Consider the following 23,053-nt stretch of genomic DNA (forward strand, 5'->3'; position numbering starts at 1 on the left):
ACTTTGGCAGGAAAAATCATAGAGCAAGTTATTATCTTAATGGCAAGAAACTGGAAAGTACTGAAGTACAAAGGGATCTGGGGGTCCTGGTGCACGAAACTCAAAAGGTTAGTATGCAGGTGCAGCAAGTGATTAAGGCGGCCAATGGAATGTTGGCTTTCATTGCTAGGGGGATAGAATATAAAAATAGGGAGGTATTGCTTCAGTTGTACAAGGTATTGGTGAGACCGCACCTGGAATACTGCATACAGTTTTGGTGTCCATACTTAAAAGACATACTTGCTCTCGAGTCAGTACAAAGAAGGTTCACTCGGTTAATCCCGGGGATGAGGGGATGGACATATGAGGAGAGGTTGAGTAGATTGGGACTCTACTCATTGGAGTTCAGAAGAATGAGAGGCGATCTTATTGAAACATATAAGATTGTGAAGGGGTTGGATCGGGTGGATGCGGGGAGGATGTTCCCGATGATGGGTGAAACTAGAACTAGGGGGCATAGTCTTAGAATAAGGGGCTGCTCTTTCAAAACTGAGATGAGGAGGAACTACTTCACTCAGAGGGTGGTAGATCCATGGAATATGCTGCCCCAAAAAGCTGTAGAAGCTACATCATTACATAAATTTAAAACAGAAATAGACAGTTTCCTAGAAGGGAATTAAGGGTTACGGGGAGCGGGCAGGAATTTGGACATGAGTCTAGGTTCGGATCAGACATGGCCCTGTGGGTAGCGGAGCGGGCCCAGGGGCCGTGTAGCCTGATCCTGCTCCTATTTCGTGTGTCTAATTCTGTTAGATTCAGGAGATGGTTCTGTGATAGTAGATTGGTGGTTAGGATCAGATCAGCCATGATCTTATTGAATGGCGGAGCAGGCTCGAGGGGCCGATTGGCCTACTCCTGCTCCTATTTCTTATGGTCGGTAGCCGGGTGCCGGTAATGCGTTGGGCAGTTTTGACTACCCGCTGTAGGGCTTTCCGGTCATAGTAGCTACAGCTGCCATACCATACTGTGATACAGTTTGTCAGGATGCTCTCTATTGTGCAGCGGTAAAAGTCAGAGAGGATCAGGGGTGACAGGTTACATCCCTTCAGCCTCCTTAGGAAATATAGGCGCTGCTGGGCCTTCTTCACCAAAGAGGAGGTATTGAGGGACCAGGAGAGGTCTTCCGTGATGTGGACTCCGAGGAACTTAAAGCTGTCCACCCTTTCCACCACAGCCCCATGGATGTGGATGGGGGTGTGACTTCCGCCTTTAGATTTCCTGAAGTCCACAATGATTTCTTTGGTTTTCTTGATGTTGAGGGCCAGGTTGTTATCGGCGCACCACTTCACAAGATGCTGGACCTCCTCCCTGTAGGCTGACTCATCGTTGTTGGTGATCTGGCCTACCACCGTGGTATCATCCGCAAACTTGATGATGGTGTTGGAACCATGAACAGCCACACAGTCGTGGGTGAAGAGGGAGTAGAGGAGGGGGCTCAGCACACATCCTTGTGGGGCCCCCATGTTCAGGGTCGGGGGGGGGGGGGGGGGAAGGTGTGGTTACCTAATTTGACAGACTGGGGTCTGTTTGTTAGGAAGTCCAGGGTCCAGTTGCAGAGGGAAGTGTTCAGGCCAAGAGTGTGGAGTTTGGTGGCCAGCTTGTTGGGGACGATAGTGTTGAATGCTGAGCTGTAGTCTATGAACAGCATTCTGATGTAGGTCTCTTTACCGTCTAAGTGATTCAGTGCAGAGTGTAGAGCAGTTGTGATTGCATCCTCCGTTGATCTGTTTGCACGATAGGCAAACTGGTGTTGGTCAAGAGAGGCGGGAACACTGGCTTTGATGTGAGCCAGGACCAGTCTCTCGAAACACTTCATTATGATGGGTGAGAGTGCGACAGGTCGATAGTCGTTCAGACACGTCACAGCCGTTTGCTTTGGCATGAGTGCAAAGGTAAGTGTGTTTGGTGTGTCTAAAGTGATTAAAGAAGTTTAAATAACCTTTTCAGCCTTCCTTCAGGTCTCGGGTGTCCCTCATCTCACCGGCACAGAAAGCAGAATGGCTGCGAACTGTCAAAAGTGACAGCCTGCAGCTTTCTGTGTAGGAGAGAATTCTAACTGAGTCTGTGGAGAAGGACTCAGGATAGAAGACTGTCAGTGTTTGACAGCTTCAAACAGCTGTGAAACACTGATATTTCATCTGTCAAAACCTCTTGACAGATGAAATTTCAGTCTGTGACATCACCTGTTGCCGGATGGCCCTTAATTGGCCTGCTGGGCAGGCTCAACAAGGTCAATCAAGTTAAAATCACGTGCATTGGTCACATCTCGATGGGGGCGGGACTACAACCCCGAAAGTTGTAGTCCCGCCTGCTACATGCCTCCTCAATGAAAATCCAGCCCTATGAGTTAGACACTCTCGGGTTTGGATGCGACTGCATCCCACATTAATGGATGAAAGGCCCCATCTAACAGAAGTTTGGGGTCATCCGACCTCTGCTCAGGGATACAGTGGCCCATCGCATAAAATTGGCCATTAAATTTGGTCTTGGGCTGAGGACGTGATTATATTTGGAGGGAAAATGAATCCCGCTGACAGTGGGCGCAGTGCAGAGGAGCTTTAATCTGTATTTAATCCTTGCTGTACCCTACCTGGGGGAAGCTTAACTTTGTATCTAACCCGCGCTGACACAATCCGCATTAAATAAGAGATTCCATATTTAGCAGTAACATTCCGTACGTTGATGAGCATCTACAACTCGACCTGTGGGTTTTTTCTTGCAAAATAAACCATTTTCCATTTGGCTGATTCTAACATCTTATAATCTCAGTTTATTAGATAAAGCAGGATTTACATGTTTAATCCAATAAAAAAGGATTTATCAAATTGTAATCATTCCATGTTCGGAATATAGTGATGATAAGTTTTAAAAAAACTTGGTGATTCTGCTCAACTTAAAATAAATGTACAAAAGGAAACTCAGGCTTTCCAGACTGTAAAATCACAAAGGTCATTTCAACAATTAATGGATTATTCAGAGAATTATTATAAAATATATACGGCAGACCGGAAACCCCACTTGCCCAAACATAATTCAAAGTACAACTGCTACTTTCACTTCAATCTTTCAGCAAAGTTCACCAAACACGGTCTTTAAACAGCGACTCAGCACCGGTCGCCCTGCAGCCACTTTAGGGAGAGGGACGCTGAACATTCCAGGGACAGAGAGATGAGGGACACTACTGGAGGGCTAAAAGGTCATTTGATTTTTGTTGATCGTATTTTAGATGAGAAACCTCACGAGTCTACAGGTCTTATGGACCAGGCTTTTAGAGGAGGTTTAGGCTTTACCATTTTAAATCATGTGATACGAGAGTCAGATGAATAACACATAATAATTAACATTGCAATTCCCCTGTGTGTGTGTGTAGCTCAACATCCACAAATAGGATGTGTAGTCATCATCTGAAACAAAAAGGGACGAGGGAGCGGGAGTGAGGAAACCACCAAGACCCTGCGTTTGGCACCAGGCCGACCCCATTGCTAGCCCTCCCACCCCACTCTATGTAAACCAATTCTGGACATGGACTGTAGGTATCAGCGCATCAGGAGAGAGCCTCCTTCTCGGGTTTAAAATCAATCCTTTTGTTTTATTTATGTCAATAGCTTGGGCTGCGCAGAACAGATACAAGGCACCAGTATTTTTTTTTATATAACAGTCTGGGAAGAAAGCTTTGGAGATCTGACAGCTGACTCAAACCTTTCACCCCCAACATGGAAGGAAAGTGGGCAAAGTGCATCTTCACTCGGAAAAGTAGCCCAAGACTTGGCTTTCCTCATTCAACTTTAGCACCAGTGCTCAAGTACCACCTAAAACCTTCTCCCAATGAAGGGGTCAGAGGGCTCTCAGTGCCACACCACGATCCTTTATTAAACAGATAACTTCAGAGACACATGGAACAGGTTGGATAAGAATTTCTGGGGAGAGGGATGGGAATGAGAAAAATTGTAACGGGATTTCTCACCATGTTATTGGACAGTTTTAAGTTAACATTTTATTTAAAATCAATCGAAAGTGGCTCTAATCCAATGCAGCCAGTATTGCCTTTGGGTCAGTGCGGAACCACGTTTTAACCCTTTGAGGCCCAAGTGCAATTTTCACTTCCCAGAACATGCACAGCTTGCCTGCAAAAGGAATTTCTGCAACAACAAAAAATTGGAAATTTTCAAAATTATTAGAAGTAGAAATGGGATAAATCAAATTAGCATTTAATTCCATTTAATTAAATTTAACAAGATTAAAAATCTCAGGTTTTGGCTCTTATTTTGATGCTCCCGCGCAAAGGGATAAATAAGAAGCCAGCTGGTAACCTGTCCCCACCAATCCCACTTACGGGAATTCCAGAATCGCATGTTTAGTGGAGTTACTGGTCATCCACTTGGGGAGGAGACAAACAGGACCGATGTAAAGGGCCCACCCAGCCAGCAGTCTCATTAATTCCACGCAGCCCGCATCAAAGTCCACATGTCACATGGGATTAACATTTGACCAGGGGAAACAGAGTTCGACTCTGCCTGGCAGTCCTCACTCCCACTTTATTTGTAAAGTTCAGTAACTGTTATACAGTGGTTTTAATTTCTCATCACAGTAAAACTTAGCTCAGTGACCTGTTCAGTTGCAAACCAACGATTGCTCACTCACCACCGATGCACGATGGCAGTGAATCCCCGTGATCTGTGGGAATCGCTGTTGAAAAATGAGCGGAAATGTTCATTTCAAGAAATACATTTGAGGTAGGCGGGCAATAAGGGATTCGGTCTCGAACATGATGAATCCAACTGTAGATTACAGATCAGCACATGGCCAGTGCTTGGAGTCGAGGAACCCAGGACCAAACCACACCAACGCAAAACATCTTCTAGACACGGATACTTAAACTGCACAGAGTTCACCATCACACTTTCCTTCCAGCACAGGCTGGCCACACTCAATACTCGGCAGCTGCGAGGGGTTGAATGACACGGGACACACAGACATCACAGCTGCTGCGACAGACTGAGACTGACAGAAATGCCATTTCAAGTCTCCTCTCATTAACAAGCTGCATTCTACTGGTTACAAAATGTACAGACGAAAACCGTCCGACTGAGTGCGAGCTGGAGGCCCGACAGGACATGAACCGACTGCTGTCTGGGTAGGAGTCACGTGCGAAGCTGCTCGCACCACTGGACAGTCAGAAGTGAATAATCCTAGAAACTGGACAGTGTATACTCGTGCACATTTTACGTTGGTGCAGGTCAGTTCAATTCAGGGTTTCTCAGCCCAGTTGTAGGGTGCAGACACTGCTCTGCAGGACACTCACACCGGCGTGCCCTCTGGAAGGGGCGGCATAAGATGCTGAATGCCTGCAGTCTTCCCTCTGTCCTCGTTCTTCAGCCACTCCATTTTCTGCTTGTGCTGTCGAATTGCATCGGCCACCCTGGAATTGATCATTGCTTCAGTCAGGACACCATCTTCGGAGGCGTATGCCGCAGCCTGCACAGCAGGAAGAGGACAAGCAGATCTGTTACTGAGAACACACACAGACTCCGATCACATCAACCGCGCGGGCACGAAAAGTGAAACCCAACAAGATTTTTTTTTAAAAAGGGATCGCCTGCTGGACGAGGACTTTCTCCAGACAGTGTCTCTGGGACAAATCACAAACAAGCTTCAGATGTGAGATTTATTAGAAGGAAGCCTTATTTTCAGACAGTTTAAGAACTGATTTATTTCCTGCTTCTGTTCACCCCACTGCGTTCTGTTTTTAAACAAGTGAATCAGAGCTGAGCAGAGTAAAGGCAAAGCATGCCAGTGCTAACAGGCTAGGGAGTTACCATCCACTCCACCGTCAGTGAAAGCAAAGGACCAGAGGCAACTGGATTCAAACAAACAGACAGGCCGGAGGGAACCAATGTTCAAAGTTCCAAGGAGAGCTAGTTTGTTTCTTTAGGGTTTAAGGGAGAGCACTAAGTGGGAACATGCCCAACATTCCCACATTTCTGACCAATAAAGATAAACTTGAGTCTGGGAGAGGTGCTGGAAAGCACCTAGAATAGGGGTGGACAGAAATGGGGGGACGGGGGAGGGGTCTGATGATGCAGTCTGATGAAAGTGAAAGGCTCGACTCTTTATTCCCTTCATGTCAGACTGGCAGCTGGTCACAGTGACGCTGGACACCCGCTAGCCTGACTGCTTCTCAATTCCCTCCCTCTGAGGGAACTGCTCACCACCCATTGCCTGCATCAGCTGCTTGGTTTGGGTCAGTGTTCCAGAGCCCACTGAGAAGAGGTATGTTCAATAGGCAGAGTGGAGTCAGTCACCTGCAGTTGATGCTCTACAAAATGTTAACAGCCCACGAGCAGCTGAAAGCCAGAAACTGCCCACTCCCAGGACACACGGGTACACTGAAGTGATGGACCCACAGTCACGAGCTCTGGCCGAGTGGAGCTCTGCTGGGCCGACATTCACAGACTTGTCTTTCTCTCCCATCCTTTCCCAGAGGCAAGGAGTAATGTTGGGGACCAGTTCCACAAGCACCTTGGAGACCTTGCCCGAATGGCCATTCTTCATAAGTGAACCTTCACTGCAGGCCATTAAGACTATGGAGGGCATCGATTCCAGCCTAATCATATCCTCATACACAGACTTTCCAGCATGGCTGAGTACCCCACTGGACGGTGCATTCACACACTGCATGGCTCAGTACCCCACTGGACGGTGCATTCACACACTGCATGGCTCAGTACCCCACTGGACGGTGCATTCACACACTGCATGGCTCAGTACCCCACTGGACTGCGCATTCGCACACTGCATGGCTCAGTACCCCACTGGACTGCGCATTCACACACTGCATGGCTCAGTACCCCACTGGACGGTGCATTCACACACTGCATGGCTCAGTACCCCACTGGACTGCGCATTCACACACTGCATGGCTCAGTACCCCACTGGACGGTGCATTCACACACTGCATGGCTCAGTACCCCACTGGACTGCGCATTCACACACTGCATGGCTCAGTACCACACTGGGCTGTGTATTCACACACTGCATGGCTCAGTACCCCACTGGACGGTGCATTCACACACTGCATGGCTCAGTACCACACTGGACTGCGCATTCACACACTGCATGGCTCAGTACCCCACTGGACGGTGCATTCACACACTGCATGGCTCAGTACCCCACTGGACGGTGCAGTCACACACTGCATGGCTCAGTACCACACTGGACTGCGCATTCACACACTGCATGGCTCAGTACCCCACTGGACGGTGCATTCACACACTGCATGGCTCAGTACCCCACTGGACGGTGCATTCACACACTGCATGGCTCAGTACCCCACTGGACGGTGCATTCACACACTGCATGGCTCAGTACCCCACTGGACGGTGCATTCACACACTGCATGGCTCAGTACCCCACTGGACGGTGTATTCACACACTGCATGGCTCAGTACCCCACTGGACGGTGCATTCACACACTGCATGGCTCAGTACCACACTGGGCTGTGTATTCACACACTGCATGGCTCAGTACCCCACTGGACGGTGTATTCACACACTGCATGGCTCAGTACCCCACTGGACGGTGCATTCACACACTGCATGGCTCAGTACCCCACTGGACGGTGCATTCACACACTGCATGGCTCAGTACCACACTGGGCTGTGTATTCACACACTGCATGGCTCAGTACCCCACTGGACGGTGCATTCACACACTGCATGGCTCAGTACCCCACTGGACGGTGCATTCACACACTGCATGGCTCAGTACCCCACTGGACGGTGCATTCACACACTGCATGGCTCAGTACCCCACTGGACGGTGCATTCACACACTGCATGGCTCAGTACCCCACTGGACGGTGCATTCACACACTGCATGGCTCAGTACCACACTGGGCTGTGTATTCACACACTGCATGGCTCGGTACCCCACTGGGTGGTGCGCATTCACACACTGCCAGACACCATTTGAAACACACATTTGCTTCAGCTGATGCTGGAACCAAAGCTAAGTACATGGAGATCAGTTCAATGAAAGTCTAGTTTATCCATCACATCAGTGCCTGTGTCTAAATGCTGCAGGATTTACAGCTTTAATTACATCTGCAGACAGTGCATCAATATGTGCATTTAAAACTGAATGGAGCCACTTCAGTTAGGAACAGATTTGACAAATTATTGAGATAGATTTTATAGTCAAGATATTCACCAACACCACATTCATTACCTCAATTCCCATCAGTTCAATCCCCTTTCCCTCAGATCCCTGGTCCACCCATCTGCATTGTACTCATATCCAGCATTTCTTTAAAACAAAGTCAGGTATAGGGAAAGAAATCACAGCTGTGCAGAACAACCCTTCATCTGTTCTCCCTCTGCCTCAAAAATAACACATTAAGTGGACCAAATTTAGAAAAATAACCAGGACGATAACTCTAAATGAAAAACTGTTTCAGAAGTCACATTATCCATTATTAAAACCGTTGCCTTTGTGATGTGTTTATAAACAGATTGGTCAATTCAACTGTTTCCCCAAACTGGCAGTGAGAACACAGATGCTGACTGAGACTCCTCAGTATTTGGTTAATTACAGGACATTAAGGAGCTGGAGAAATGGCAATGAGCAGTCATTCTGGTGCTGACGTCAGGATAAGATGCGGATGCGTCAGGCATGAGCGCTTACAGACTTTGGCTTGCGCAACATCCAGTAAGCACAGCATTTCACAGAATCTGCACAGGCCGACATTTCTTGAAAAATGCCAACACCTGCCAGTGGGAATTATAGTGTTGACAATTCTAAAATACTGGATGTTCAAACACTCGGTGAGTGAGTGCATGTCACCAGCCTTTGAGTGTGGCTGGTTCTGCAGACTGTCTAGCCGCTTTCAGACAATACTGTTGAGTCACCAAGTAAAAGGGCATATATATGTGCGTATGTTAAGGAAATAACTATCTTTTGGGGTTGAATTCAGCCTTCCCACTCGTATCAAGTTTGGAATATTGCTCTATGGCTGGGTGTTGTTGACCATGTTAGAGCCTGGCTGTGGTGTCGGAGCGACAAGCTATGATGATGGTTATCCTTTTCTATTTTCATATTAAACCTGTGTTATGGCTGATAATTCCCAATTGTTCCCCAACTCCCACATCAGTTATTCACCCAGTCCATTTCCCAGAACTAAAAAGCAAGCAATGCTTCTTTCTTTGTTGGACAAGAAACATGCTGATCTAGGAAAGCAGTCCTGGATGCATCCTAAAAAGCTTCCCCACACGCAATACCTTACTTCCAATCTATCTTGGGATAGTTAAAATCATCCAATAATATTGTCCACTTAAACATTGTCCACTTAAACAATCAATTAGTAATCAATCTATTACCAACTCAAACGAGCCCACAGGTACTGCAGCAAATAAACCAGTTTAAACAGTTCCGAATATTGTACAGCTAATAGTAACTAAATTGAAGTCAAAAGCTAATAAAATAAAAATATCTATATTTTTGCCCAATGAATGTCACACAGGCTAAATGCCAGAGTCCTGGCCTCTCACTGCTCAAGACTGGAGAACTGTGGGCCCTGCCTGGCTCAGGTATTAGATTACTGTATCTGCTGGAGAGGATCACCTTGGTGCCCAGCTCTTGGAGCCAGAGAGATGTTGCTTACTCCTATCTGAAGGAGGGAAATCACTAGTTAGCCATCTTCTTGAGCAGTCAGTCGCACTGGGTCAGAATGCAAGAAGCATTGTTAACCCGGCTTATGGATGAATAGTAGGTTTTTCTTTACAGAGAGTGTCAAGTTGGCTCAATGATAGCACTCTCACCCGAGTCAGAAAGTCATGGGTTCAAGCTCCACTCCAGGATGAGCACATAATCTAGGCTGACACTTCAGTGCAGCGCTGACGGAATACTTCACTGCTGGACGTTCCATCTTGCAGATGAGACATTAAATTGAAGCCCTGTCTGCCTACTTAGGTGGAGATGAGAGATCCCATGCTACTATGTGAAGAAGAGGTGGGGAGTTCTCCCTCAATTCAACAGACTAACTTGTCATTTATCTCATCGCCCTGGCCTACAAGTGATTACAGTAATTAAGTACTTTTGATGTGCAAGGTGTTTTGAGAAGTCCAGCGGATGTGAAAGGCACTATATAAATGCAATTCTTTCCTTCATGATGCAAAAACGAAGTATGTGTGTGCATGCTCGCTTTTTAAGCTTTAAAAAATCCTTCACCAGTGTCAGTGGTGGCTCAGTGGGCAGCACTCTCGCCTCGGAGTCAGAAGGTTGTGGGTTCAAGTCCCACTCCAGAGACTTGAGCACAAAAATCTGGGTTGATACTCCAGTGCAGTGCCGAGAGAGTGCTGCACTGTCGGAGGTGTGTCTTTCGGATAAGACGTTAAACCGAGGCCCTGTCTGTCCTCTTAAGTGGACGTAAAAGATCCCGTGGCACTATTTCGAAGAAGAGTAGGAAAGTTATTCCCAGTGTCCTGGCCAATATTTATCCCTCAATCAACATCTAAAGTAACAGATTATCTGTGGATTAATAAAGCTATAAGGGAAAATTTGAGGGCAAGGAAAGAGGCCTACATTAAGTACATGGACAGCAGGGGAGAGCATGATGAGAGAGAATATGAAGGGATTAGGAGAGAAGTCAAAAAAATTAGGAAGGCAAAGAGGAACTATGAAATTAAATTATCAAGGAACATAAAACAAAATAGTAAAATATTTTACAGGCACATAAATTTTTAAAAAAGGAAGGTCGGGATGGGAATAGGCCCACTTAAGGATGGAGATGATAATACCACAGGTAACGATAGCGAGATGGCAGAGATGTTAAATAATTACTTTGCTTCAGTATTTACCAGGGAGATAGAACAGGTGGAGATGACATCAGATGATGAGATTAGTAATGAGTCAACCGCATTTAAAATAAAACGAGGAGATATACTAAATAAACTAATGAAACTCAGAGGATAAAACCCCTGGTCTGGACGGATTACATCCGCGCATTTTAAAAGTATCTAGGGAAGAGATAACAGAGGCATTACTATACATATTTAGTAATTCGTTAGGAAAAAGGTGTAGTGCTGGAGGACTGGCGGATAGCTAACGTAATACCCATATTTAAGAAGGGAGATACAACATGTCCAGGGAGCTATAGGCCAGTCAGCTTAACATCGGTGGTAGGAAAAATAATGGAATCCCTTCTAAAGGAGAAAATAGAAGAACATCTAGAAACAAAAAATATAATAATGAATAGTCAGCGTGGATTTCAAAAGGGAAAGTCTTGCTTGACCAACCTAATTGAATTTTTTGAAGAGGTAACAGAAAGTAGACAAGGGTAATGCAGTAGATGTAATTTATCTAGATTATTTATTTATTTATTTATTTATTTATTATTATTATTTTTTTATTTTTTTTAATTTTTTTTTTATTTATATAAAAAGGCCTTCGTTAAGGTACCACATAATAGACTAATGACTAAGGACAGGGAATGCGGAGTCAGGGGACAAGTAGCAGAATGGATAGCTAGCTGGCTTCAAGACAGAAAACAGAGAATAGGGGTAAAGGGTAGCTAGTCAGAGTGTTGAAAGGTGGGAAGTGGTGTTCCACAAGGATTAGTGCTGGACCACTGGTGTTCACAATTTATATTAACGATTTAGACTTTGGAATCAAAAACACAATTTCTAAATTTGCGGACAACACAAAATTGGGGGAGATAGCCAATATTGAGGAGGACGACAACAAATTACAAGATGACATTAATAAACTTGCAGAATGGCTATATAATTGGCAAATGAAATTCAACACAGATAAATGTGAGGTATTACATTTTGGCAAGAAAAATAGGGAGGTCACTTATTACTTGGAAAATAAGAATCTAAATGGGGTAGAGGAAAAAAGGGATCTCGGAGTACAAATACACAAATCACTAAAAAGTATCGACACAGGTTAACAAGGCCATTAAAAAAAGCAAACCAAGCACTAGGGTTTATTTCTAGAGGGATAGAATTGAAAAGTAGTGAAGTTATGCTAAACCTGTATCGAACCTTGGTTAGACCACACTTGGAGTACTGTGTACAGTTCTGGTTGCCATATTATAAAAAGGATGTGGAGGCACTGGAGAGGGTGCAGAGAAGATTTACAAGGATGATACCAGAAATGCAAGGGTATACCTATCAGGAAAGAAATGAACAGGCTGGGTCTCTTTTCTCTTGAAAAGAGAAGGCTGAGGGTGACCTAATAGAGGTCTTTAAAATTATGAAAGGTTTTGATAGAGTGGATAGAGAGAGAATGTTTCCACTTGTGGGGAAGAGCAAAACTAGAGGCCATCAATATAAGATAGTCACCAAAAAATCAAATAGGGAATTCAGAAGAAACTTCTTTACCCAGAGAGTGGTGAGAATGTGGAACTCGCTACCACAGGGAGTGGTTGAAGCGAATAGTATCGATGCATTTAAGGGGCGATTAGATAAGCATGAGGGAGAAGGGAATAGAGGGTTATGCTGATTGAGTTAGATGAGGAAAGACGGGAGGAGGCTCGAGTGGAGCATAAACACCAGCATGGACATGGTTGGGTTGAATGGCCTGTTTCTGTGCCGTATATCCGATGTAACGGTCATTATTACATTGCTGTTTGTGGGAGCTTGCTGTGCACAAATTGGCTGCTGCGTTCCCTACATTACAACAGTGACTACACTTCAAAAAGTATATCATTGGCTGTAAAGAGTTTTGGGACGTCTGGTGGTCGTGAAAGGTGCTATATAAATACAAGTCTTTCTTTCTTTTCACTGTCAAGCAAATAACCCCAGTATGGATCAGACACCATCTGCTCAGATGAACATCCAATTTGTCTAATGTCTGCAGCACGCTAAAGTTGACCGAGTCTCTGCTTAATGAGCAGAATGGGTAATAAAAGCAAAAACCTGAAGCCACTGCAGCCTGTTCACTTCTGTAAGTCAGGATCTGGTCAGTCATTTGCTTCTGCTTTGATCCTACTCAACACCCGTACTCCTCCAACGCAGAGCCTGATAACAGCACACTCTACACAAAGATCCTGTCAGTAACACTGAACAAACTCAACTTCATCAGTTTAACTATTTCGCTCATTTTAAAAGATTTATCATCATCTTGTGGCTCAATTTAACTAAAGAGACATGGCTGTCGAGGCCAGTTTGTAGGCCCCTTGCCTCCTTGCTTTTTTTTTTACCCAAAGCCTGTCAGTATACATCAGCACAGCCTTCCTGGCCAATGGAGCAAAAAACCCAAAAGTCACAGCCTGGCTGTGCCCAGACTGCCTTCAAGGTTCTGTCGCTCTCATTCCCTGGGGAGGTGTTGACTAGATCTACTTAGAATTCAGATACCGTCAATCATGCATACCTGCAGAGCCAATAACCTTAGCCTCCGTCAGACTTGTAGTTGGGGCTTCCACATAATCTAAGTGTCTGGGTAAACTCAGTCGAATAGGCACGTGAAACTGTAATTCTTCACCTGGAGTAAGCACTGGTCTCTCAGGACTAATGGGCTTTCCCTAAAAGACATCTGTGAATATCCTGCTATTTTCAGACCCAAGTCAATAATTTCCATTAAATGCAGCAAATGTCAGCTGTAAATATACAGTTGGAATAACAAAGCTGGGAAAGAGTTAAGAATCCAAGGTGCTGTGTGAGCAAGAATTCAATCAGGTATAAAAATCTTGTTAAATCGAGAAGCAGCCAGAAGCTCGCTCTCACCTACAGGGAAAAAAAATAACCAGTACCTATTTACATAGGATACTAGATTTAACAGCAGTCAGGAGGAAACAAAACAGTTTCCATAAAAAAAAACCATGTACAGTACCAGGGAGAGAATGTGCAGCAGCAGCCAATGCAGTAACAATGCTGAAAAAGCCCATCTGTTCTAATCACAATTAACCTGGGAGAGTGAGCACCTCTTGGGGACTAGGCACAGGAAGTACAACTGGAAAAAAACCCCCACACCATTGACAGTACACATGAAGCCGTTTAACAGATCAATGCTGGAGCGAGCCAAGCCTCGAGAATCAGAGTGCTAGCCCGATATGGAGGTTGCATTTGCTGCGACCCTAAAGGTATAATGGGTCAAATGCAAATGCCTTTAAAAGGAACAAACATCCAGACAGCAAACTGATTACATTCCAAGCATTGAATGCAGACAGGCACTGAGCTTCAGTCAACTTTCTCCACCTCACTGCCATCTCCCACTTCATGGGGGTTAGCATCAAGCTGAAGATCAGTGAGGTAGCCACAAGTGGGCCATGGCCCACCCAATTAGCACCCAGGCCCACCCAAATATGTAGCAGACTTAACTAGACTCTGGACCTGCCCTGTGCACGCTGAGAGTGGAACCTTTTGAGGTTGCTGGCTGGGGGGGATGAATTTTGCCATCACACCAACTCAGTGGCAGGAACCAGAACTGGGGCCTGAGGTACCGGGAGGGTTGGGCTGAATGATGGGACAGGTCTTTTGCAGCCCCGCCCACTGTCGGTGGGTGGGTGAGTGTCAGCATCTGACCCCTTGCAAATATTTCTTTTTTGAAGTATTTAATCCGATTCCCAAATGCAATCAAATCTTCCAGGGATACAATTTCACAGAAAACCTGATCAGAATTTTTCAAAATTCATTAAGACAGAGAGAGAGAATAAAACCAGACACAAGCCCCCCCCTCCCCACACACACACACCCCAAGTTCCCAGAGACGATAACCTAGATCAATTGGAGCAAAAGCTGCAACTGGGACAACCAGAGGTTCCAACTGATCGCAGGTCCGCCTGAAGCAACGCTCCAATCTCACTCGCTGCAGATGGCAGCTCCCTTCAATCTGGCAGCTCAAGTCGTCTTTGGGTGACCAAATTTGGAAATACCATGTTACTTGAAAAATAGGGGCGATGACCCCAGTCAGGCCGTTGGTCATTGCCTGTCCAGCGCAAGTTGGGGCCCACTCAAACGTCCATTCCTACCTACACCACTGGCAAAGAGCAAGTGTATTTATAAAATCACACAGCACAGGAGACCATTCAGCCCATCACGACTGTACCAGGATCTTTGAAAGAGCTACCCAATTAGTCCCACTCCCCTGCAAACATTTCTTTTTTTGAAGTATTTAATCCAATTCCCAAATGCAGTCAAATCTTCCAGGGATACAATTTCACAGAAAGCCGGCTCAGAATTTTTCAGCATTTCAAAATCCATTAAGATAGAGAGAGAATAAAACACCACACACCCCAAGTTCCCACAGACGATAACCTAGATCAACTGGAGTAAAAGCTGCAGCTGGGACAACCAGAGGGTCCGATGGGGTGGGGAAGTCAATGTTTTCAGCACCATCTCAGAGGATTTCAGCAGGTTCCCCCCCCCAAGTGCAGCCCTCGAAGACCGAACGCTTGGTCACCCGGATTCGAGGGGTTGACCAACAATGGCGTAACCCTGAAAGAGACACTCATTGAATATCTACACAAACTTTCCAACTGAGGGAGGGGAAATGTTCAGATTATTTAATGAGAATGAACCACTTTCATGCACCTTTCCTGATCTCGCCACAATAAGTGGACATTCTATAAATGTTGATTAGATTTATCATAGTCCCAGGTATTGAGCATTCAAATGATATTATGTGAATTAAATAAAAGCCGTACCTGCCAGGCCACTCCGAGTTTGGAAATCTCTCTGCCCGACATCCCTTCAGTCACCTTTGCAAGCTCAGAGCATTTCTTGCCATATTCAAATTGTGCCACTTTCAGGCGCCTGTGAAACAGAATCAGATGGTCACTGGGTGCTGTAAATGACAAGCGTACATGGCTAGTGAACCCCTTTAGGTTCAACTTTCACCTATTGACGTGTGGACATTTCTACCGCTCAATGTTCAACACTACAAGGCACCTTCACATGCCTTATGACAGTCAAGCCTGGGGATTCAGCGTATATTCTGGGACAGAGTGCCTCAAGCCAAGGGGTGCAGTTTATACACGGAGACAAACAGCTTTACACTAGGGGGTGGGGCCTCCATAAAACAAGGACTCACATTTATATAGCACTTTCCATATCCTAAAACGCTTCACAGCCAATGAATTACTTTTTAAGCATCACTGTTATGTGGGGAAAACACATCAGCAAATCTGTACACAGGAAGGTCCCACAAACAGTAATGAGATGAATGACCAGTTAATCTGTTTTGGTTGCAATGGTTAAGGGATGAATGCTAGTCAGGGCACAAGGAGAACAACCCTCCTCCTCCTCTTCAAATAGGTCCAAGAGAGGTTATCAGTCTACCTGAACGCATCTCATCTGAAAGACAGAACCTCTGACAATACAGCAGTCCCTCAATACTGCATAGAGTGTCAGCCTAGATTATGTGCTCAAGTCCTGTAGTGGGATTTGGCTGGGTCAAACAGCTTCAAGCCAACAGGTGCAGCTTATATAATGGGGTAAACAGTTTCATGCCTAGGAGTGCAGTTTATACACGGGGATAAACAGCCTTTAGCTGGCTGGTCATCTGCCCATTGCAAATACTGTAAAAAAAAAACAATACTATTTGTAATAATTTTGTAGCCAGCAGGTAATCCCGTATCACTCCAAGTTATTACCATTAACATTCATCACTGGGTGTGTACCACATCATGTATAACACTGAAGAATGTCGTAAAGACCATTCCCTAAACTATACAATAAGGAGTGCCTGGCAGAGAGTTTAAATCGAGTTAAGGCAATAACTCAATGTCAAACTTCTGACATTTGCAAACTACATGCAAGAGGCACACATGGCCCAGTGAGCTAGTGTGTTGTCCCTGGAACCCAACTTGGAATCTAGCCTAAATTGATAAAATGAAAGACTTTTTTTTTTTTTTTTTTTTTTTGACAGCTGCAGCCGAGCTCCTCTGGGCGTGCAATTCTGTAAAATATCACGAAACACACACGTGAAAACACAAGCAAATGCCAGCTGTAATTTGTTGGGGTCTCCGTAAAATGTTGACAGAACCCGTGGTGACTTTCAGTAAAATCCGATGTGACTATATTTTATTGAATTGTTGTTTAGTTAGTTTCCACCTCACACCCCCGCCCCCCCCCAAAAAGTCGGGTTTGATAGGATTGGATGGAGGGTAGCAGCGGTTTTTGAGATGCCCTGGAGCCGTTACGTCAGGCTGTAGGATGTGGTTTCTGTTCAACTCAATTCAGTAGCTCGACATTTGAAATGTGGCAGCTGCTATTCTAGTAAAAACACCACCACCGAAAGGAAGAGTTTTACTGGATCCTACGCTCAGGGTCAGAGTGATCACTAAAGGTTTCAGGAGTTGGGCCTGTAAACTCCCCACTACAGCAGCACCGCCCCTTTAACAAAGGTTCGTCCTCCCACCATCCCTTTAACAAAGAGCTCCCCCCCCACCTATTAGACACAAAAGGCATCACCTAGACACAAAAGGCATCAAGGGGTATGGGGCGAGAGCAGGAATACAGTATTGAGATAGAGGATCAGCCATGATCATATTGAATGGCGGAGCAGGCTCGAAGGGCCGAGTGGCCTACTCCTGCTCCTATTTTTCCATGTTTCTAATGACTATTGGGGTGAAACAGTGACTGCCGATAGCAGGCTTGGCAGGAGTTACTGAAGGGAACTGAATTCAGACATGTTTGAACTAGCGATGATCAGCGATATACGCTGAATCAACGGCACCAGTCTGGGCTCAGCAGCTCCAAGTAAATTTGTCTGACATCATAAAAACAATATTTAAAAAAAATTGCTTAAAAACAAAATAGGATTCATCTTAATAATTCTTCACAAATGTGATTGCTGCGTTTTTCATTAAAAAAAAAAGTGGGGAGTTGCCCAACAGGATAAAAAGCAATAAAACCTAAGGCACAATTTAAAAAGGTTGAACATTCAAGGATTTGGCTCAACCTTCTACATGGCTCCCTCAGACAGCTGTCACACTCCCTGATCCGTACCGCAGCTTGGACACGTGTTAGCTTTAATTCTCTCTGCTTTTGCCCTTCCTGGGTTGTGCATGAGCGTTAATCATGCACAAGACCGCGCTTCAAAAACCTTGCGTCACTGTAGCTCCATCTAATATAAAGCTCCCAATGTCATTTTGATTGTAAATCAGATTAATTATTTTTCAAAAGAAATGTAGTGGTTTTTTTTGGGCACGTTTCAGATAGCAAAGGGACAAGCAGACCGTGTGCAGGGTCGTGTTCGGAAGCCACTGAATTCAGATTTGCAAGTGGCAAACAGTAGCTGGATGAAATCAGACCTCCACTCCCACTACATAGTCCAAAGAACAAGCTCCTGTTCTAGTGTAAACCAGGCTCCTGGGCAGAGCTATTGATTTGCACTGATGCAGAAACAGCACTTGTACAAATCTGCAGGGCACCCGCATTCTCAACTTGTAGCCCTCCCTCCCTCCCTTCCTTTCACAGCATCATCACTGTCAGAGTTTAACAGCAGATGGTTATTGTGGCCCATATTGTACCTTTTATATTAGTCGAAAAAAAGGAGTCAGTTACTCAATAATTACAGTAATTACTGTCTGTTGCAGGTTTTGACCTGAAATGGGAAATCTAAGCATCTAATTGATAATAGGGGCTAATTGTTTGAGGGACTGTAAAAAGCACAGGCTGCGGGGAATGGTAGAGTCATCTTATCTCAACAGATTTCACCTTTACTAGATTCAGGCAGGTTACAGTTTAATCAAAGAACCAAATTGTGCTCAACCTATAAATCACAAACCAGGTGCAAAATTAAGAGTACAAACATTCCTATAGTTGGTTACACTTGGGGCAGTGATTAAAAAAAAAAGAATCTAGCTTTTAGCGTGAAACCAACTCTGCAGGCTGCACTCAAAAATGGGAAGTTCACCAGACCAACCACTGGGACGATTGGAAGGGCCTCATCATCACTGGCTTTAAGCCAATGAGATACTCGCTGTCCATTTGACGGTGAGGATTCAGTTTCACATGGAAGCTGTACGAACAATTAAGTGAAAAAAGCAGAGCAGGAAGTTTCACCCAGAGCCGTGTTCTCACCTCCCAGTGCCCAAAACAGATCCTTTGTCATCCCCCTCGATCAGTGAACAATGTGTTGGGAATCAGGGAAGGGGCAAATAAATGAAGGAGCTGTATTCTTAAGTGGAAGCTTGGCCCAAAGGGTTTGCCCATTCAACAGATGAGAGCATGCTGCCCATGTTTATAACTGCCAACAGGCCAGACTCGGAGCATTGCAGCTCCTTGGTAAGTGATGGGCTACTCTGGTCTCAGCCAGGTAGAGCTGCTGCTCTCCAAGTGTGTAGCCCCAATGAAACTTCAATTAGAACATACTTAAAAGAGGGATGTTTCCTCCTCAGGAACAGGAAACTTCAATTAAAATAGGAGAACAAACCACTTTCTGCACATCCCGGCACTGTTCGTTGCCTTAACAGGAGGCAGCCCATCCACTCTCTCAACACAATGCAGGGTGGTAGGTTAAAATGGGGGCGAGGAAGGAGGAAGAGACATTAAAAAATAAAAAGGTTGAAAGTGGAATGGAAGGATCGCAGCACGATTAACCCAACAGTCTCTAAAACATCATTTAACAAGAGTAAGTTACAGCACGTACTGTTTCCCTTCTGTGGCAGGTTTCAGGACATATTTGTCGAAATATAACCTGACCAGTCGCTCCCTCTCCTCGAGTCCTGGCAGACCAAAGTTAACAATTTCATCAATACGATCATTGATGGCCCAGTCAAACTGCTCCGGTTGATTACTAGCCAACACCAGCATAAATCTGTACAGAAAAGCAGATGAGCATTAACGAGTGGAGTGTCCAGGATATCAGTTCAAACAATCCTTTGAAGGCAGGTGAACATATCACAGTAGGGAGTGTTTGGGTGACCTGTAGATTGCAATGTGTCCCACTGCAGAGTATTAAAAAGGCAAATCATTACTAAAAACTCATTTCACGATGTTTTTTCATATTTGTTTCTTTGTGAATTGATCAGCCCAGGCTTCAAATTCATCCTTTACCTGAAGTGTCTCTACATCAAACAAGTTCACCAAAGAAAAACAACAACAAAAGCAGTCAGCTACCAGGATTAATGGGAGAGGCTGTACACGGGGATGAAACAGCTGGGATCAGCTCTCAACTTTGTTAAGACGCTAAAGGAGGGTAGAGTGGAGAAGAAAAAAAAAGATAGGATAGCAGGCAGAGCCAGAACCTGGCTTGAAAAAAACCCAGAAATTGATGGGATGAACAGCTGATCTCATATTTGTTACAGGTCCTCAATGAAATGAATGAATTTGGGCACCAGTCGATCCAGTTCTCAGCAAAGTTCGATGCCAGTCATTTTTCTTTAGGAACATAAAAAAATCAGTGTCACTGGGAGTTCAGTAAAGTGTAATGGCGGATGTGTGAAATTCACACTGCCTGCTTCAACTGTGAAAATCCTCAGCAGCACAATTATAGATAATGTCCTTCCAAACTTGTATTGCGTTTGGAGAGAGTACTTTGGGATATATATACAGCAGGTGAAGTACTGTCACAGATAGTGGGGCAAATTTGAGGGGATGAATTACATGGCATATAATACAACATTAAAGCTATTGGTTTAAGTGCAAATATTTCCTGCTGCACACTGGCACTAATGGACAGAATAATACTGTGTGGAATCCTGGCAAGTGGACTTTTTCCATATTAAGACTTATGAAATAGCCTCCTAACTAGAAAGTTAGCTATTAATATCGGAAATTGATTGCCAAGATGATGATAAATATTCACTGAAGGAAAATCATGGGGGCACAATGTATAACAACAGAGCTCTTTGCTGCTTAATAATGAAAGCAGCCAACTGAAAAATTCACAAAGAACATTTACTGGAGCACGAGTGCTCCACAGTTTTGATTTGTTTTATGTGCATTGTTTGCAATTTTCTTCCTTCCTGAAGGCACGGTGTGCCTTGCTGGGGTGTGGGTTCCACAGGCACTGATCGTCCTCCGGTACCTCTTCCAAATGGGCAACTTCCGAGGGCAAGCCTAGGCAGCAAGTGATTGCATGCTACTGTCAGAGGGGAGGGGGGCATCACAGCAGAACGCAACCCTGTCCTCAAAATGCCCACACACAAGCTTCTATCAGGGGTTACATAGAAACATAGAAGATAGGAGCAGGAGTAGGCCATTCGGCCCCTCGAGCCTGCTCCGCCATTCAATGAGATCATGGCTGATCATCCAAACTCAGTACCCTGTCCCTGCTTTCTCCCCATATCCCTTGATCCCTTTAGCCTTAAGAAATATATCTAACGCCTTCTTGAATATATTTAATGAATTGGCCTCAACTGCCTTCTGTGGCAGAGAATTCCACAGGTTCACCACTCTCTGGGTGAAGAAATTCCTCCTCATCGCTGTCCTAAATGGCTTACCCCTTATCCTTAGGCTGTGACCCCAGGTTCTGGACTCCCCCGCCATCGGGAACATCCTTCCTGCATCTAGTCTGTCTAGTCCTGTTAGAATTTTATAAGTTTCAATGAGATCCCCTCTCATTCTTTTAAACTCCAGCGAGTATAAGCCCAATCGACCCAATCTCTCCTCATACGTCATTCCTGCCATCCCAGGTATCAGCCTGGTGAATCTTCGCTGCACTCCCTCCATGGCAAGAACATCCTTCCTCAGATAAGGCGACCAAAACTGCACACAATACTCAAGGTTACTGGTCAGCGATCAGGCGTAGGAACCCTGGCTGATTGTACCCCAGATCTGAATGGCCAACCGTATCACCTCCAACCGGGATCAGGGAACTCAACGCACACCAGGCACTGCCTGGGACCTTTGTGGTCTGCGTGTCACAACTACACCCTGGATAAAGTTGCTGACTCACCGGGGGAACAGCTTTACATGTACTTAATAGATATGATCTCAATCAAGGAAAAAATCTCCTCAAAAGAAAGTCAATACTCCCAGCCGCCCAGGGCATCGATTCAGCAGAACACATGCGGCCTGCGTGGGAGTCAAGACTCTGCAACAACAGAGAACAAAAGCAACAAAATCCTCTGTCCTGAAGAGCAAAGTCACCGTTAAGCAATTAATTACACATGGGCAGGATGCTACTCAAATACACTGTTTAAATAATTAATCCGACAGACTATAATAGTTCAAACAACCTTGTAGACAGTCACTGGTTTCCTGACTGATCTCTCTCGGGCACTAGCACCGCTGTCTGGTTGACATGCCACTGGTATATCTGGATTGACATGCTCTTGGTGCTATCCGAACCCACAGTGCCGTTACTTTCTGGACTGACATTAGTGGTGTATTTTAAAAACAAAAACATTCTCTGGATATGGGCGATGCTGGCAAGGCCACATGTATTGCCCATTCTTAGTTGCCAAGGTGGTGGTGAACAAGTACAGGTCTCACACCAAGATCCTGATTCCCCTCATATTTCCGTGCGTGCTCAAATCATTTTGCCCTTTTACTCATTACATACATTTCTCTGGAGGGCAAGTGGTGACCATCTCGAGAACCCCTCAATGCTGCCCAGTTGGCAGTGGGAGTGCTCCAGTGTTCCTACCCCATAGAACTCTCTCTCCCACTTCTCCCCTCCCCCCACCCAGCCCGCCCTTGGTAAATGGCTTTTAAGCTGCACCACATTCTTCTGAGCGCCCTTCCTGGGCTCCTGAGCTATAATGTGCTTCAAGGCTAGAGGCAAATCAGTCCCCATTCAGGTATTTTTTTTTTATTTTTTACACAACATTTGTGACAAAGAAATGAAGTAGGTTTTTTAAAATCAAATATAAAATAAGTGCAAAAAAAAAAAATCAACAGAAATACAAACCGTTAAAGTCTTATTTCTGAAACCTAACGCTGGCCCAACACCGGGACTGGACATTTAAAACAAACTTGTGTTTCAGGCCTAAAAACCCAATGGCTTCACATCAGGAGCTAACCCCCATTTGATGCAAAGAGCAGAGAGAAGTTTAGCTAAGTGTCCTCTCATTGAGGAGGGGCTGGAAAACAAGCACGGGAACCAGTAACCTCCAGTGCCTTT

The 23,053-nt window shown here is 45.1% G+C and overlaps 1 protein-coding gene across 2 annotated transcripts in view; it reads right to left on the reverse strand.

Annotated features, from left to right (window-relative positions):
• Window positions 1-2,786: 2,786 nt before the first annotated feature.
• The window catches only part of atad3 (ATPase family AAA domain containing 3), a 50,783-nt gene continuing 30,516 nt past the window's right edge, over window positions 2,787-23,053 (reverse strand). The window contains exons 14-16 of one of the 2 annotated variants that reach the window (XM_085967079.1): window positions 19,634-19,801; window positions 15,684-15,792; window positions 2,787-4,178 (exon numbers count right to left, since the gene is read on the reverse strand). In XM_085967079.1, coding sequence (XP_085823205.1) covers window positions 4,137-4,178; window positions 15,684-15,792; window positions 19,634-19,801 — 319 coding nt within the window. In that variant the 3' untranslated portion in view covers window positions 2,787-4,136. Of the gene's footprint in view, window positions 5,515-15,683; window positions 15,793-19,633; window positions 19,802-23,053 lie in introns of both variants that reach the window. The other variant, XM_085967078.1, reaches the window with a different exon arrangement.

Source organism: Somniosus microcephalus, chromosome 25, assembly GCF_052327205.1.
Source record: "Somniosus microcephalus isolate GS21.2 chromosome 25, FLI_Smic_1.0, whole genome shotgun sequence".
NCBI lineage: Eukaryota > Metazoa > Chordata > Chondrichthyes > Squaliformes > Somniosidae > Somniosus > Somniosus microcephalus.